At 46.6% G+C, this 15,188-nt stretch overlaps 1 protein-coding gene and 1 long non-coding RNA gene across 29 annotated transcripts in view; one reads left to right on the top strand and one right to left on the bottom strand.

The window, feature by feature from the left end:
• The window catches only part of LOC106008816 (uncharacterized), a 186,199-nt gene that overhangs the window by 148,355 nt on the left and 22,656 nt on the right, over window positions 1-15,188 (top strand). The window lies entirely within an intron of this gene.
• Trpm3 (transient receptor potential cation channel subfamily M member 3) overlaps window positions 1-15,188 on the bottom strand; it is an 843,949-nt gene that overhangs the window by 96,489 nt on the left and 732,272 nt on the right. For 20 of the 27 annotated variants that reach the window (XM_087183497.1, XM_087183495.1, XM_087183503.1 and 17 more), the window contains 3 exons: window positions 7,644-7,744; window positions 6,237-6,371; window positions 3,147-3,197 (listed from right to left, as the gene is read on the bottom strand). In XM_087183497.1, coding sequence (XP_087039623.1) covers window positions 3,147-3,197; window positions 6,237-6,371; window positions 7,644-7,744 — 287 coding nt within the window. The remainder of the gene's footprint in view (window positions 1-3,146; window positions 3,198-6,236; window positions 6,372-7,643; window positions 7,745-15,188) is intronic. The other 7 variants (XM_087183504.1, XM_087183498.1, XM_087183510.1 and 4 more) reach the window with 1 other exon arrangement.

The raw sequence follows: 15,188 nt of genomic DNA on the forward strand, positions 1-15,188 counted from the left end.
CAATTGACAGACAGCTACTAAAATAGCGGGTTATATTCCACAGAAAGCAGACAGACTTGGGCCGCTCTGGTTTAATATGAAAACATTAGTACATTCAATGGATTTATGCATGAAAACAGTTGAAGGAGTTGGATTGGCTTATATCAATTCAAATTTCTGATTGATGCTGAATAGCAACTCTGCCTCTTTGGTCCTAGGCCGACTGCTCCCTTGATATAAATAATGTAAGATGTTGAAACTAGCGTGGGAGCCATTCAGTTCTGTGGTTTCAAAGAACAGTTGGTCTTGGATGTGTCCTGCTTGCTGATTTGAGGTTACGATGATCAGATAATGCCCGAATGTACTCCCTGGGCCCATGGGAGGTATTTTCTATCAGTTTTCCAGACATGCTATCAAACTTTCTATTAGATCTGGACCTGTGTTTCTCAGTCATGAACAGCAGTTTGTGCCAGAGTTTATAACTTACTGGTTAATTTTTCACAGATTAAATGTATATATGTATTTCCCTACAACTATAAAGAAGATAGCACATATTACTTATTATGTTCCTTACATGTGAATGCTTTAAAGTTTCCAAGACTTTCTTAGCACAGGCTCTGAATATCTTATTGACCCAAATTGCTGGAAGTCATCTGGAACCATGTGAAAATGTTGTGCCATGATGTTAATTTCTCTCTCATTTGCTTTAAAAAGTACAAAACAAGGGCCAGGGATTTAGCTCAGTGGCACTGCGCCTGCCTGGAAAGCACAGGTCTTGAGTTCAATCCCTGGTACCAGAAAGAGAAAGAAAGAAAGAAAGAAAGAAAGAAAGGAAGGAAGGAAGGAAGGAAGGAAAGAAAGAAAACAAAAAGCCTCATATTCAAGCTCCCCTCATTCATATAACACAAACTGCAGGCGCTTCCGGCTCCTCTGACTACAGGATAATCTCTTGCTCTCTGATTGCCCCAAACACACCTTTATCATAGAGACAACTGGAGCTGCATTTCCAGCCCCTGCCTCTTCAGGGGAAGAAAGTAAACACAGGCTTTCACTTCCCACCACTGGATCAACAGTCTCTTTTCTCAGGTAAAACAATAAATTGTTCCTAGGCCAGCTCAGTTCTGTTCTTTCCTAGGTTCTAAATTAGTAAGTAAATGAATGCTTATGTCACTATTTTTTTTTTTTTGCTCTAGTATTTGGATTTCACGGAAAAGAAAAAATTTCTCCTCTTAGCTAATACTCTTTCCTTCCTAGTTCTTGACCACCCTGTAATTTCTTGTTAGTCTATTTATGTGTGAAATATGTTTTTAGCTAAGAATCTTTGAAAAAGGGGGGGAAATGCCTACCCTAAGGATGCTCTACATGCCTTCCAATAATACAATTGATGTGGGCAAATGTAGACGCATTTGAGAAAAGAGAAAATGATCTTGCAAAGCAGATTCCTTTGGGGGAAGAGAGGCTAATAAGAGGGATTTTGTACTCCATGAGCTCTAAACGCAAAGATCCCCTTGAAAATCTGGTGAGACCACTCCCTGGAGCGAGTGTTTGGAGCCGGTGAGCGAACTCTATGGGAACCCGGGCTGTTCCGAGGCTGGGACGGAACAGCCAGACGCGCCGAGCCGAAGGGAGGAGGGGCTGCCTTATTATTTTAGAAAAAGTCGAGACATTTTATCGGATGTGAACAACAAATGGCTTGGCAAAGAATGCACATTGGACGTGTGCTCTCCTAATCTTCTGAGTTCAGTTTCCAGGAATTTTAAGCCAGGATTAAACAAAACTGGAAGGCCTGAAGGAAAGAGAAATGGCGGCTGGGAACGGGGCAGGGCAAGGAAGGCTGCGATCTTGGTGGCGTGGTGGTCGAGGTGGGGTGCAGCTTGCACAGCCCCTGCACCCCTGGCTCTGAAAGGACTGCAGGCTTTGCTATCACACAGGTTTAGGAAAAAAGAAAAAAGAAAAAAACCAAACCTTTGTTAAGGTCATATGGAGATGGGAGGAAGTTTGCAAGGGGGAAAAAAAAGGAATTAAAAAAATCCTTTAGTAAATGCTATCCAAAGTCCAACAGATTAAAATAGGTAAATTATAAGCAGTCCCAGGGCCTTTGCTTGACTTTTTGAAGAAAAAATTGAAAAATTATTATAGGGTACCTGAGGTCAATTCTATGCAATGATTTCCTGTAAGATGAGAAATTATACTTTGTTTTGGGGTACTTTGTAGCGTTCTCTAAGTATGTCCTGTGGACTCTGTTGAATCGCTACCAACTGTTGACTCTGTGTGTGTGTGCATGCACATGCATGTGTATACGAGGCCCTTTGGAGTGAAAGGCTCAGAACCCAAGCCACCCTTGAAAGAGACTGTGTGGGGCACAAGAGAAACCCCGTGGCTAAGATAAAACATGACCTTCCTATGCTCCGTCCTTCTCATCTCGAGACAGACACACTGCCTACCTGCTGGTAGTAACATAATCCTGCTTTGGAAAATTGTTGTGAAAAGTGAATGAGTTAAGATGCATAGAAGGCTTATTTCAGCACTGTGCACCTCCTCATTACTAAATCACAGCTGTTCTTATTTTGCTGTTAACTCATGGGTCTGAGCCCTAACCTAGCCCTGCACTGTCTAATAGAGTTCTCACCTTCTTGTATTTCAGCCTCCCCATCTGTAAAACATGAATAAATCTACACGATTCTGCAGCTTTGTTTTTTAATCAAATGAGATGAGAAGAGTGAAGAAACCATTCTGGAAAGAATAGAGCATTAGGAGAGGGGGATGTGTGTGTGTCTTAGGCCCTGTTTCTGTGAGCCTTGGGGCTGCTCTCACAGCACTGGCCCAGGAGCTAGCAGAGGAGACCTTCTGTGGTGAGTGAGAGAGAGGGAACAAGCCCCAGCCAGCGAGGGGCAGCGGAAAAGTCCAGGCACCGGCATAAATCCACACAGCAGGGGGAAAGCGCAAGCTCCATGGTTAGACGAGTTAGAACTGTCCAACGAAAGCATCGAAACCACGGGACGGGAGGTAAAACAGCAGCTGCATTGGAAGCAGTGGTGTTGAGTTAGAAGACAGAGGCCAGCAGGGACAGGGACGCTCCGCAGCTCATGCAAAACAGGTGCTTTCTAATCACGGCGAGCCAAGCAGGCCAGACGGGGCCTCTGACGCATGGGCCAGAGGTTTCTTACCTTTTTGACGTCCCTGACCAAGTGGTACAATGTGTTTGAGGGCCCGTGTCTCTGAAAACAATAAAGAAGAATCAACCAGTTTTGCTAGTCAGGGGCTCTCCCCGGCAAGGTGGGAAGGATCTGGAAGGATGGTTTCTGGCTGGTGGGGACAGTTCGTCACGAGGCACCTTGTTCTAGTTGCTCAGTTGTTTCTGTCTTTTCTCAGCAAACACGCTGGCAGAATTCTGGATTGTATTTCATCAAGAAAATATGTTTGAGGGTGATGGTTCCAACTTCGTGAGGGAGCTTGTCAGTTTGGTTGACAGCTGGGCCCAAAATGTGTTATTGAAGGAGGTCGTTTAGCAGCAGGGAGAAAGAGGGACCAATTTACCCAGTGGAAAAACCCTTCGGCACCTTGTCATTGCAACCTCTTTATTTCCCATAATCAATGAGAAATTGTCTCAAGAAAGGACTTGGCTAACTCTTTCTCTGAAAGGACAGATAGAAAATACTTTAGGCTGAATGGACTTTACAGTTTTATCCCATCTGTTTAAATGCCATTGTACTGTGAAAGTAGCCATAGATTTGTTTTGTTTTGTTTTGATTTTTTAGTTTTTTTCCCTTCTTTCCGGTACTGAGGATAGAAGCCAGGTCTTGTGCATGCCAAGCAAGCTCTGTACCACTGAGCTACACCCCCAGCCCTGCCAGATAGTTTATGTAAACAAGTGAGTTTGGCTATGTTTCAATAAAACTTTATTCAGAGAGACTGGAAATTAAATTTCATGTAATTTTGATGTCATAGAATGCCCTTCTTTTGATTATTTCAATAATTAAAAAACAGCAAAAAAGCTATTTTTAGCTTGAAGATGGTACAGAGAGAGGCTGTGGGCTGGATTTAGGCTGTGGGTGATAGTTTGCTGAAACCTGGTTTAAAGAAAAAGTTACAAGTCATTTGGGCAAAAGCCTTGGGAGAAAGATGTGTGTGGGCTTGAGGTAAGAACAAAAGGAAATGAATTGCTGTTCTGTTGTCTTTCTGGAGTAGGACTGCTAGATAAAATACAGGATGCCCAATTAAATTCGAATCTCAGCTAAGCAACCAGCGATTTGTAACCTAAGTAGGCCCCATTGCAGTATTTGCATGTGCACTGGGCCCTCCCTACCCATGAATTCTGTGTCCCCAAATTCTACCAACTGCACCTGTACTGAACAGACACAGGTATTTTCTTGTCATTATCCTCAAAATAATGCAGCATAACTACTATTTTATTTTCAGACAGTGCCAGGATTTTGAAGTCTAGAACTTTTCTGTTCCTTCCTTTTCTTGCCAATCTTTGGGATGAATCTATTTCCTTAGTTTCCTGAAATGTAAGCCCTGCTGCTCTTATTTATTTGTTTCTAGTTGGAAGGGCCATTCCTGTAACCTTAGTGTGTTGAACCTAGAAGAGTCTGCAGAAACTGGGTATGGTGGTGCATGCCTGTAATCTCAGGTCCTCAGGGGGCTGAGTCAGGAGGGTTGCAAGCTCAAAGCCAGCCTGGGCAATTTAGTGAGGCACTGTCTGGAAATAAAAACCAGAAAGGGCTGGGGGTATAGTTCAGTGAAGAATCAAATACAGAAGATCCCTGGGTTGGATCCCCAGGCTCCCTGAGCCCCTCCAAAATTTTTCAGAGTCAACAAAAACCTCGATCCACTCAACTGACCTATTTACTTCTTGCAGCGAGAGTGAGCTGGGGCCAGGCTGGCACCATCTGACGCCCAGTATCGGTGAGGGACAGGTCACACGCTCTGTGCCGTTTGCACTGTGGGCTGTGGGACAGAGCCACTGTGTTGGGCGAGTGGAAAATGATCTCTGAGACTGAAGCTTAGGTCGAGCACTAGCTTCTTTCTCTACTAGGGGTTTTGTGACCTTGAATAAATCACTTCTTGGTCTCTGCTACGTAGTCTGAGTGTTTGGGCATCCACCAAATTCATGTGGAGCTTTGTCTCCGGCGCATGGGTATGAAGAGGTGGAACCCAAGGGAGGCGCGAGGGTAGGAGGGCTCCTGTCTTGAAAATGGAATTGAAGCCGCAAAAGAAGAGGGTGCATGGCTGGGTGGGCTGAGGCAGGAGGATTGCCCAGGCAAGGCCTGCCTGGGAAATTTAGTGAGTTTTATGTTTATCAAGATAAGAAATAAAAAAGGCCTGGCGATGTAGGTCTGTGCAAAGGCCCTGGATTCAATTCTCAGTGTTGAAAAATAAAAAAGGGTGGGGGACAGAGAGAGACAGCGACAGAGGCACTTCACATAGCTCTGGGCCTTTTGGATGCGTCCCTCCTTCTGCCTGGGCACACACTGCTTGTCCCCTGCAGGGGATGTGACCACAAGGTGCTATCCCAGAACTACAGAGTGGCTCACACCAGATGCTGAACCTGCCTGCGGTTGGATCTTTGGCCTCCTGTCCTCCAGAACTGTGTGCAAGAAGTACCTGCCCTTCCCCACGAGCCATCCCTCGGGTATTGCATGATAACAGCCCAAACAAACTGAACAGTTTCAATTTCTCATCTGCTAAAGGCTGGGACACAGTATCTGCTCTTTACGTTTTGCTGGCCCTAGGCAGTGGTCAGCTCTAAACAAAACAAAGACACTTTTTTTCTTTTTTTTGGCGTAACTCCAAACAAGAGGCACTTTACATTTTACTATGGTGGGAAAAGAATCAAACTAGGAGCTCTGAGGTAACAGAATGGTGCAGAATGTTCACCTGGCCTCCTTTGATGCTGGCGATAAATCCACCCTCCCTGTCAATTGCCCCCAACATCCCCTGGGCTCACAGAATAAACCATGTTCCTATTTCCAGAGCCTGTGATTTTGTGTGAAAACCCAGGAACAGTGCTGCTAGGAGATCATGTAACTTCGGAGGTCAAGGCTGACACCTGAGCAGTTAGAACAAGTGGAACCTCTGTGAGTCAGTGTCTGATGTCTACACAGGTCTAGGGGAGCACGTGTGAGGCAGGATCCATGCGTTTTCAGGGGAGACAGGAAAAGAATCACAGGCATGTGAGGGGGGAAGGTAAACAAAACAACAGCCACAAAAGCAACCAAATAGAGGAAATAAAAGCTGCCTTAGCTTGGCCCTACCGTATTGTACAATTCCTCTAGTCTGGAGATGGTGAGAAAACGGTGCATGCTTACTCCATTCTCTATGAGTAATTTCACAAAATCCACTCTGTCCAAGACTAGGGCATCCAACATGGCTTGCTCCAGAGACCCCACCTGCGAACCAAGTCTTGAGTTAGTCTGCCCCAGGGTCTGGGGGTGCAGGCCCTCAGCATCCACCCAGACAGCTCAGAATGGAAGCCTGATCCCCGGGGACCCCTTGGCTTATCCAGGGATACCCCAACCAGACTGCTCACTGCTACAGTCGGGACAGCCACACTCCCTCCTGCGTTTGGGGGTCTGTCTTTGGAAATGGAAGTGAAGGATTTCCAGGTCCAAAACCCATTTCTTTCTGGAATCGCTTTCTTTCTTTTGGACTCTGAGAAAGTTGCAAGAGGTTATAAGGCTTCTTCCCTTGCAGTTCTCTGGTCAAACTTCTTCAGTGCCAGTGCAATGCCAGGTGGGTACCAAAGGACCTACATCAGTGATGGCGAACATTTTAGAGACTGAGTGCCCAAACTGCAACCCAAAAGCCACTTATTTATAGCAAAGTGTCAACAGCAATGAAACCTGAATACTGAGGTTTTAGTTTAGAAGAAAACAACTCATACATTAATACCTTTTATCTTAAAAGAAAAACAAATAACTGGTAGTACCAAGACAGGTGCTTTACAGCAGCCAGGAGTCCCCGGGGGGAAGGAAGAGTTCAGAAAGGCCTGTCTGTTCCCGGTGTGGTTCCAGGCCCAGAAATCAAATTCCAGGCCAGAGCTGACCTCTGGTATTTGCATGCCTATACAACCCAATGGCCAATTTCCCAAGTTTTTATTTTTGGTAGAGTCCATCAAGGGAAACAAACCAAGACCAGTTATGTAAAAATGGATCCCTCGCGTTGGGAAAGGGAGGACCTGTGCCCAGCCCCCAGGACCAGATGGCGCCTGCATCCGGAGCTGCTAATTCTGCATGCTGAGGCTCGACTCAGCCGCACACCTGCACGGCCGCCTCTTGGAAGTAGCAACCTCTTCATTTTGCAGACAATCAGAAACAAATTTAACTCCTTCATCAATTTTAATTTATATAACTTTGTATTATATGTACTTTTAAAGACACGCTAAAAGATATTTGCAGCTGAAAATGACTATAAAAGCCACTAGCGGAGACGGAAATGGTTATTTGGAGTTGTACTTAATTATAATGTCCACCAGGTGGCAGCATTTCCCCAAGTATGAGAAGCGGCTCCTAGGCTCGGAACTGTCCTATATACAAAGGAAGATTTTTTTTCATCCCCAACAAAAGGTAGGAAGTACTTTCCCGAGCCACTCTAAAGGCTCCTGAAACAAACACCCTTGCCCGAGCAAGTGGGCTGTTCAGGGGTGATGACATATACTCTACCGGCCACTGTTGCCCGTAAATAAAGATCTGGCTGCGAGCGATGTCGACTCTGTTCCAGGCCAAGGCTAAGCTCAGCTGGTCGGGGGCGGAGGCATTAGCTCCTGCACAGAAGGGAGAGAAGAGCGGGAGAGAAAACAGCCGTCAAGACTTTGCGGAGAAGAAGACTCACCCATCGTTGCCGTCGAGCCCCTTTTCCCGGACAGCAGACCAGGCTGTTGGGCTGGGCTCTCAGACTCGCGCCGCTGACAGCTCTGGAGGGCCCTGCTCTGCTGGAGCTGTCCTGTGCACGGCGCGGTGTTTAGTAGCATCCCTGGCTCGACCCATCAGGCACCAATAGCACCTTCCAGTCAGCCTCCCACTGCCTCGAAAGTGTCACCAGCCTGATGTGGTAGCCAAGGCCTGGGACCCCAGCACTCCGGGAGGCTGAGGCAGGAGGACCGCAAGTTTGATCAGTGTGTGCACCGCGGCTCGGCTGAGGAGCGCTGCTCTGCGACACCCTTGCTCCTGTGGCCCGTCGGTCTGGGGCATCACTGGCGTTGTTTCTCACCAGCCCTCTGCTGGGGAAGAGCTGAGAAGGCCCCTGTGAGGGAGATGCAGGTCCACTGGGATTTGTGCTTAGAAACCGTTGCGGCCATTTTCCAGATTCTCCTTATTCTCTGGACTCTCTCTAGAGCTGTGTCGCTCAGTGTGGCTATTTAAATTTATTAAAATTAAATAAAACAAAGACTTTAGTTCCTTCACCATATTAGCTGCATTTCAGTGCTGAACAGCTGCATGTGGCTAGTGAGTCCGAAAGCAGAGATGGAAGATTCCTTCCTTCCTCCCTCCCTCCCTTCCTTCCTCCCTCCCTCCTTTCCTTCTTTCCTTCCTTCCTTCCTTCCTTCCTTCCTTCCTTCCTTCCTTCCTTCCTTCCTTCCTTCCTTCCTTCCTTCCTGAGGGACAGGGGATTGAACCCAGAGCCCCTCAGCCCCTTTTAAAATTTTGAGACAAAGTCTTGCTAAGTTTCCAGGCTGGGCTGGAATTTGCATTTGTCCTGCCACAGCTTCCCAGGATGGTGGGATTTTCATTTTTGTCTCAGAATGTTGGGTTTCAGGTGTGCACCACCACACCTGGTGGCAGAGGGCATTTCTGTCACCACAGAATATTTATTCTGCTGGGACGGAGCTGCTCTGGAGGAATGCACGCGGTCCATAAAGGCAACCCACAGGCAGCTGGTGTGAGGCTGGCAGCAGGGGCAGCCTGGAAGGCAGAGGGAACATCAGCCACCCGAGTGTATGAGGCCAGACCTCTCTAAGCCACCAGGGCACAGTGACAGTCACCCGCTTGGCTTGTGTGAGGTCCTGCGAGGCTGGGTGAACAGAGGTCCGACAGCTTCACACAGAGAAGCAGCAGGCCGAGCCTCCAGCACTCCGGAGCCAGGGGTCCGGTCAGCTGTCCCGTGGGGGCTCCCTGTGTGGAAGGAAGGCGGGGCCGCGTCGGAGCTGCCCGGTCCTTCAGCCCTGGGACGCTGGTGGCCACAAGCAGAGCGCGGCCCGGCTCCCACCGGAAGTGCTGCCTGTCCGTGGCTCCCAAGCGCAGCCACGCATTCGAGTCGCCGTTACACCCATCCCGTGCTCGGGCTGTACCCACAGCACGGGAAGCACATCGCTCAGGACAGTTCCCAAAGCTCCCGATGGACACCGGAGGCTGGGGACTTCCGTGCCTTTTTCCCTGCCTCCCCTGGCCTCCTCTTCCTCATCTTCTTCACAGTGTGCGTGTGTGTGTGTGTGTGTGTGTGTGTGTGTGGGGGGGGTACTGGGGACTGGGTCCAAGGCCTCTGTGGTCTGCGCTGAGTTACATCCCTAATCCTTTTCTTAAAACAAATTTTTTTTTTAATATTTTGAGGAAAGGTCTAAGTTGCCCGGGTTGGGCTTAAACTTGTTGGTACATTGTAGGTATACAACACAATTACATTTCCATTGGGAATTGTACCTTTACATAATGCATCTTAGTTCTTATTTTTTCCCCATTCCTAGCCCTCCCTTCACCCCCTCCACCCTTCCCTATTTACAAAGACTTTATTTCCATTTTTTCCATTTCTCATCATTTTTCCTTTCCCTTCTTTCCTTTCCCCTGCCCCTCCCACTACCCCTGCCCTTTGGACCTTTTCTTCCTATTTTGCATTATCGATTATTCATTCTAATCATTGGTACATTTTAGGTATACAATATAATGACATTCGTCATTGGAAATTTGCACCTTTACATAGTCTCTCTTGGTTCTTATTTTTCACCCTTGCCCAGCCCTCCCTTCAACCCCTCCATTCCTCCTGATTTACAAAGATTTTGTTCCTATTTTTCCATTTTCTCATAGTAATCCCATTCCCTTCTATCCTTTCCCCTAGCCCTCCCACTTCCTTCCCCTTTGCCCCTTTTCTTCCTATTTCACATTACCTATTATACATTTTAGTCCTTATTTACACTTTCAGTTTCTCACACCAGAGAAACTGTTTGGTATTTATGCATGTGTGTCCTATTTATTTCACTTAAGAGTATTGCCTCAATGTGCATTCACTTAGCTATAAATGTCTTTAATTTCTCATTTTTTATGGCTGACTAGTACTCCATTTTATTAAAAAACCACATTTTCTTGATTGAGTCTCCAGTTGATGGGCATTTGGGCTGTTTCCAAGTTTCAGCTATCACAAACTGTGCTGCTATGAACATGGGTGCACACATATCACTGTGGTATGATTCTTTTAATTCTTTGGGGAAGATCCCCAGCAGTGGAATAGCTGGGTCAAATGGGACTTCCAGCCCTAGTTCTTTGAGGTATCTCCATACTGATTTCCACAGTGGTTGCACCAGTCTACACTCCCACCAGCGGTGGAGCAGGGTTCTTCTTTCCCCACAGCCCCGCCAGCATTTGTTATTCGTTGATTTCATGATAGCAGCCATTCTTTCTGGGGTGAGGTGGAATCTCAGGGTTGTTTTTATTTGCATCTCTTGAATGACCAGTGATATTGAACATTTTTTCATGTATTTATTTGCTATTTCTACTTCTTTGTCTGAGAAATGTCTGTTCATTTCAGATGCCCATTTTTGGATTGGGTCTTTAAATTTGGGAGGGCTGATCTTTTTAAGTTCTTTATAGATTTGAGATAGTAGACCTTTGTCTGAGGAAGAGCAGGTGAAGATATTTTCCCACATTGTGGGTTGTCTCTTCACACTGCTGGTGGTTTCTTTTGCTGGGCATAAGCTTTTTAATAAGAGATTGGTTGGGCTTAAACTTGTGATCCTCCTGCCTCAGCTTCCCAGAGTACGGGGATTACAAGATGTGAGCCACCACACCAGGCCCTGGGCCCTTCTGGACACGAAGTGTTAGGGAAAGCATTCTCCAGGTGAGCACTCTCAGATTCACACATGCATAGATCTAACCTGGAGAACTTAAAAACCCCTGGATTCTTGTGTCCTGCCTCCAGACATTCCGAGTCTGCAGCCCCAGGTGGAGCCAGAGTCCCCTCTCATGGCTGCTGCTGACCTGGATCTCCCTTGAAGAACAAAGCCCTCAGGAGCTGTAGGGTTATATTCCCTTCCTAGGGCAAAGATTTCTGGTTCCAGTGTCCACACACTGATGGTTTTATGAACCACATATCTGGAGTAAATTGGTTGTGTTGGGAATGATAAATATCAATTCAGTTTACAAGGGGAATTTTACATTAAGAAATTGTTTATCTTTTCAGATAATAACAGGGACTACTGCAAACCTGTAGCCGGGTCACTGGAATAAACAAACGATAAATAGGAATGTGTCAAAATGTACTATCAAAGGCTAACTCAGATTGCATTTAGAAACGTGGCACTTAATGTTTTCCTTTGCTTTTTTCCCTTTTAAAAATATATTTTTAATTTCAATTGCTATATAGCCATTGTTCATATTTATGAGGTATAATGTGAGATAGATGCACCCATACAGTGTGTAATGAATGGATCAGGGTAACTGGTATAACTCTCACCTCACACATCTATCTTTTTTTTGTGTTGAGTACATTCAAAATCTCTTCACTGTCTGTTCTGAAATATGCAGTTAATTGTCAACCGTAGTCATCCCACTGTGCTATAGAACAGGAGAAGTTACTTTTCCTGTGAAGCCGCTGTCCTGTGTCCACTAACCTTCCTTTCCCAGTATTCTTTCCCACCTCTGGGGACTGCGGTATACTCTATTTCTATGAGATTAACTTTTAAATTTCTACATATAAGTGAGAACATGCAGTATTTATTTTTTTGTGCCTGATTGACTTCACTTAATAAGTGAATTATGCCAGTCCCATCCATGTTGGTGTAATGTCACAATTTTATTCCTCTTTGAATGGAATAGAATACCATTGTGCACATACTACATTTTAAAAATCCATTCACCTGCTCATGGAGATCTGGGTTGATCCCACATCTTGACAAGTGAGAATAGTAATGCAATAAACTTGGGTGTGCAGATGGCTCTTTTAACACACTCATTCCGTGTTCTTTTGATTTATGCCTAGCAGTGGGATTGTTGGATCATACAGTAGCTCTGTTTGTAGTTTTCTGAGGAAATTACTGTTTCCACGATGGCTAGACTAACTTGCATTCCCACCAACAGTGTAGGAGCATTTCCCTCTGCTCCTTTAGCTCGTCCATTGGTATTTGCTGACTTGCTGTAATGGTTTATTCATTCCCTTTGCCTTTTATATGTCACAACTTTGTATGCTACCCAAGTCAATAATAGCAGCTCAAGTCTGAACAAGAACACATAGCAGGAAGTAGTGATTGAGGTCACGGAGAGCTATATGCCTTGACGTAATTGGGTAAATGTCAAATGATGACACTTCCCCATGATGACACCTACTAAGACCCATGAGTCTTGACTTTTCAAAAATTGAAAACATATCACTGGTCCCGAGTGACAGTTTAGATCAGTGCAGGGTGACTAACTCTCCTGACTTGCCTAGGACAGTTGCAGCTTTAGTGCTGAGATTCCTGCATCCTGGGAGGCATCTCAATCCCGACTAGGCTGGATGGTTGATCACCCTGTCCTCAACTGTGGCCGCACACTGGAGCTTCCTGAAGGGCCCGATATACTCATGGCTGGACACACCCTCCCTTAGGGTTTCTAGTGTGATGGGTCCTGGACACTGCAGTTTTACAGAACTCCCCAGATGACTCTGACGGATGACAAGGTTAAGATCCCAGAGTATAGATAACCTCCGTTCATTTATTTGCTAACCCATCTGTTGTTTCAGTTGTCTATTTGTGTATGCAAAGACATTGATTTCAATTCGTTCTCATATGACAGGCACCACACCAGCCTGAGGACCACATAGATAAGATGGACTGCTTTGTCCTGAGCGCTTATGCTCTAGGGGAGAGAGCTCTGTGATTTACTATCCCACCTGAGCACTAGTTCATCTGCTGTGTGACAGATGTTTATCAAATACCTGCGTCCCAGACCCGCCTGGGCACTGGACACCCAGAGGTGAACAGGACAGCTACGTCACCCTCTTCACAGAGCCCACCCCCTACTCTTGCTGGTCGGCACTCAGCAAAGAAACCGACCAACAGTGTACGTTCAGCTTGCGTACGAGCTAGGAAGCAGTATCGCCACGAGCGTAGGCACTGTGTCCCAAGAAAGCAGTCCGTGTGGCGGCACCCCTGGCTCCACAGCCTTGCGTGTCCTGTGGTGGATGTTGTGCCGGTTGCTTCAACAGCTCCTGGGCCAGGCTGCTCCCTTGCAGTGAGGGCTGGGACGGGGACCCCGACTGCCTCAAAGGCACAAGTAGCTGAGTTCTTGGACAGGTCGTCGACCCCAGGTGGGAAACAGGGTTGGGAAATGTCCTGGAGGGTTGAGGTGGATCTGGACTCCATTTGGGCCCTGATTTGGGCTCAGGACTCGCATCAGTATCCGCACTGATTCCCGGCAGGCGCCCGATCAGAGTGGGGGTGGGGACCTAGTACCTTTCCGGAGGGGTGGTGATGACAGGGACCTGGGTAGTGGCAGAGCTGCCCTGCTAGGATGAGGATGAGCGACACGAGGCCTTCCCGAGAGTAACAACTGAGCTGAGACCGAGATGCTTAGAAAAAGATAGCGTGTGTGTGCGCGTGTGCGCGTGTGTGCGTGTGGGTGGGCGGGCGGGTGTACTTCCAGGAACAGGAAACAAGTGCAAAGTGCTAATGTGGGATGAATGCAGGTGTGTATAAGACAATTATGGTTTCCGTTTTGCAGGAGGTCGGGGAAGACCTTAGTGCACATACAACAACCACTTGAGGTTTTAAGGGCTTAATTCACTGCACAAATGCAATGAAGAAAGGCATCTTAACAAAGGGAACAGTATATGCAGAAGGGGGAGTTAAACAATGAAGTGTATTTGGAAAATTCATGGTAAGACATTGGCACTCTGTCTGGGTACAGAATCAGACAGATGGCACTCTTAGAGGACTCGCAAGTGATGTGGAAGAACTGCTTCATCCCGAGGGCCTGGGGAGACCACTGAGACACTGTCTTAGAAGCAGTGCTGTCAGGTTTGTGTCCCAGAAAAAGCACTTTGGCAGCACAGTGTGCAGGAGGGACTGGAGGGGGAAGAGTAGCCAGGATAGCTCTGCAATCTTCTGGGAGAGGGATAATGAAGACCCCAAGGAGCAACTGAGGTGGAGGGAGATCTGGGGAGCAACATCCATATCCTTGGGTGATGGGGAGCAAGGGAGAAAGAGAAGTCACAGGGGATCCTTTAATTTCTAGATAGGAAGCTAGTTACATAATGACCCAGAGAAATTCTGCAAGAAATAGAAGACAAAACTAAGCTTTTTGGGAACAGCAAAATTTTCTTTTTTCTTCAGTACTAGGGATCAAATTCAGGTCCTTGCTCTTGTGCAGCAGGTGGCAAAACCACTGAGCTAAATCCCTGGCCCCTCTTTTTTCTTTTTTTTTGAGACAGAGTCTCACTATGTAGCCCAGGGTGGCCTCACATTTGTCTTCCTCCTGCTTCAGCCTCCCATGTGCTGGGATTACAGGCATGTGCCACCACGCTCAGCTAAAATTTCACTGAGTTTGAGGGACCCGTATGAAATCCTTGGACACCGAGGTCCAGAACAGCGAAGTGGTCAGGTCTGGAGATGGAGATTCGGGAAACATCAGGGTGCAGGTGACACAGAGAGGACAAAGGATGATAACTGAATAACAATGATATCTAAAATATGAAAGTAAAGCAGTCATTAGAAAAAAAGCAGAGAGATAGGAAGATCATGTGCCCTAAACTAGGGACAGACAGGTTTTCTAAGGGGGCGTGTGTGGCCACCAGGGCAAAGCAGAGACAGCAGGAGCTCTAGTTTGGATGCTGAGTGTCCAACAAAGGTCCTTGTGATAAGGCTTGGGGAAAGATGGTGGAAATTTGAAAAAGTGGTGTGTGGTAGGCTGAAGGATTGTCCCCTGAAACATGCCGTATGCATTCCCGGGAGCCTTGTATGTTACCTATGCCTGTGTTACCATGTATGGCAAAAGATACTTTGGAGATAACGATTTCAAGGATCTTGAGAT

This window comes from Heterocephalus glaber, unplaced genomic scaffold, assembly GCF_053883595.1.
Source record: "Heterocephalus glaber isolate CG9 unplaced genomic scaffold, H.glaber_assembly_v1.0 deba00001481, whole genome shotgun sequence".
In the NCBI taxonomy this organism is placed as follows: domain Eukaryota; kingdom Metazoa; phylum Chordata; class Mammalia; order Rodentia; family Bathyergidae; genus Heterocephalus; species Heterocephalus glaber.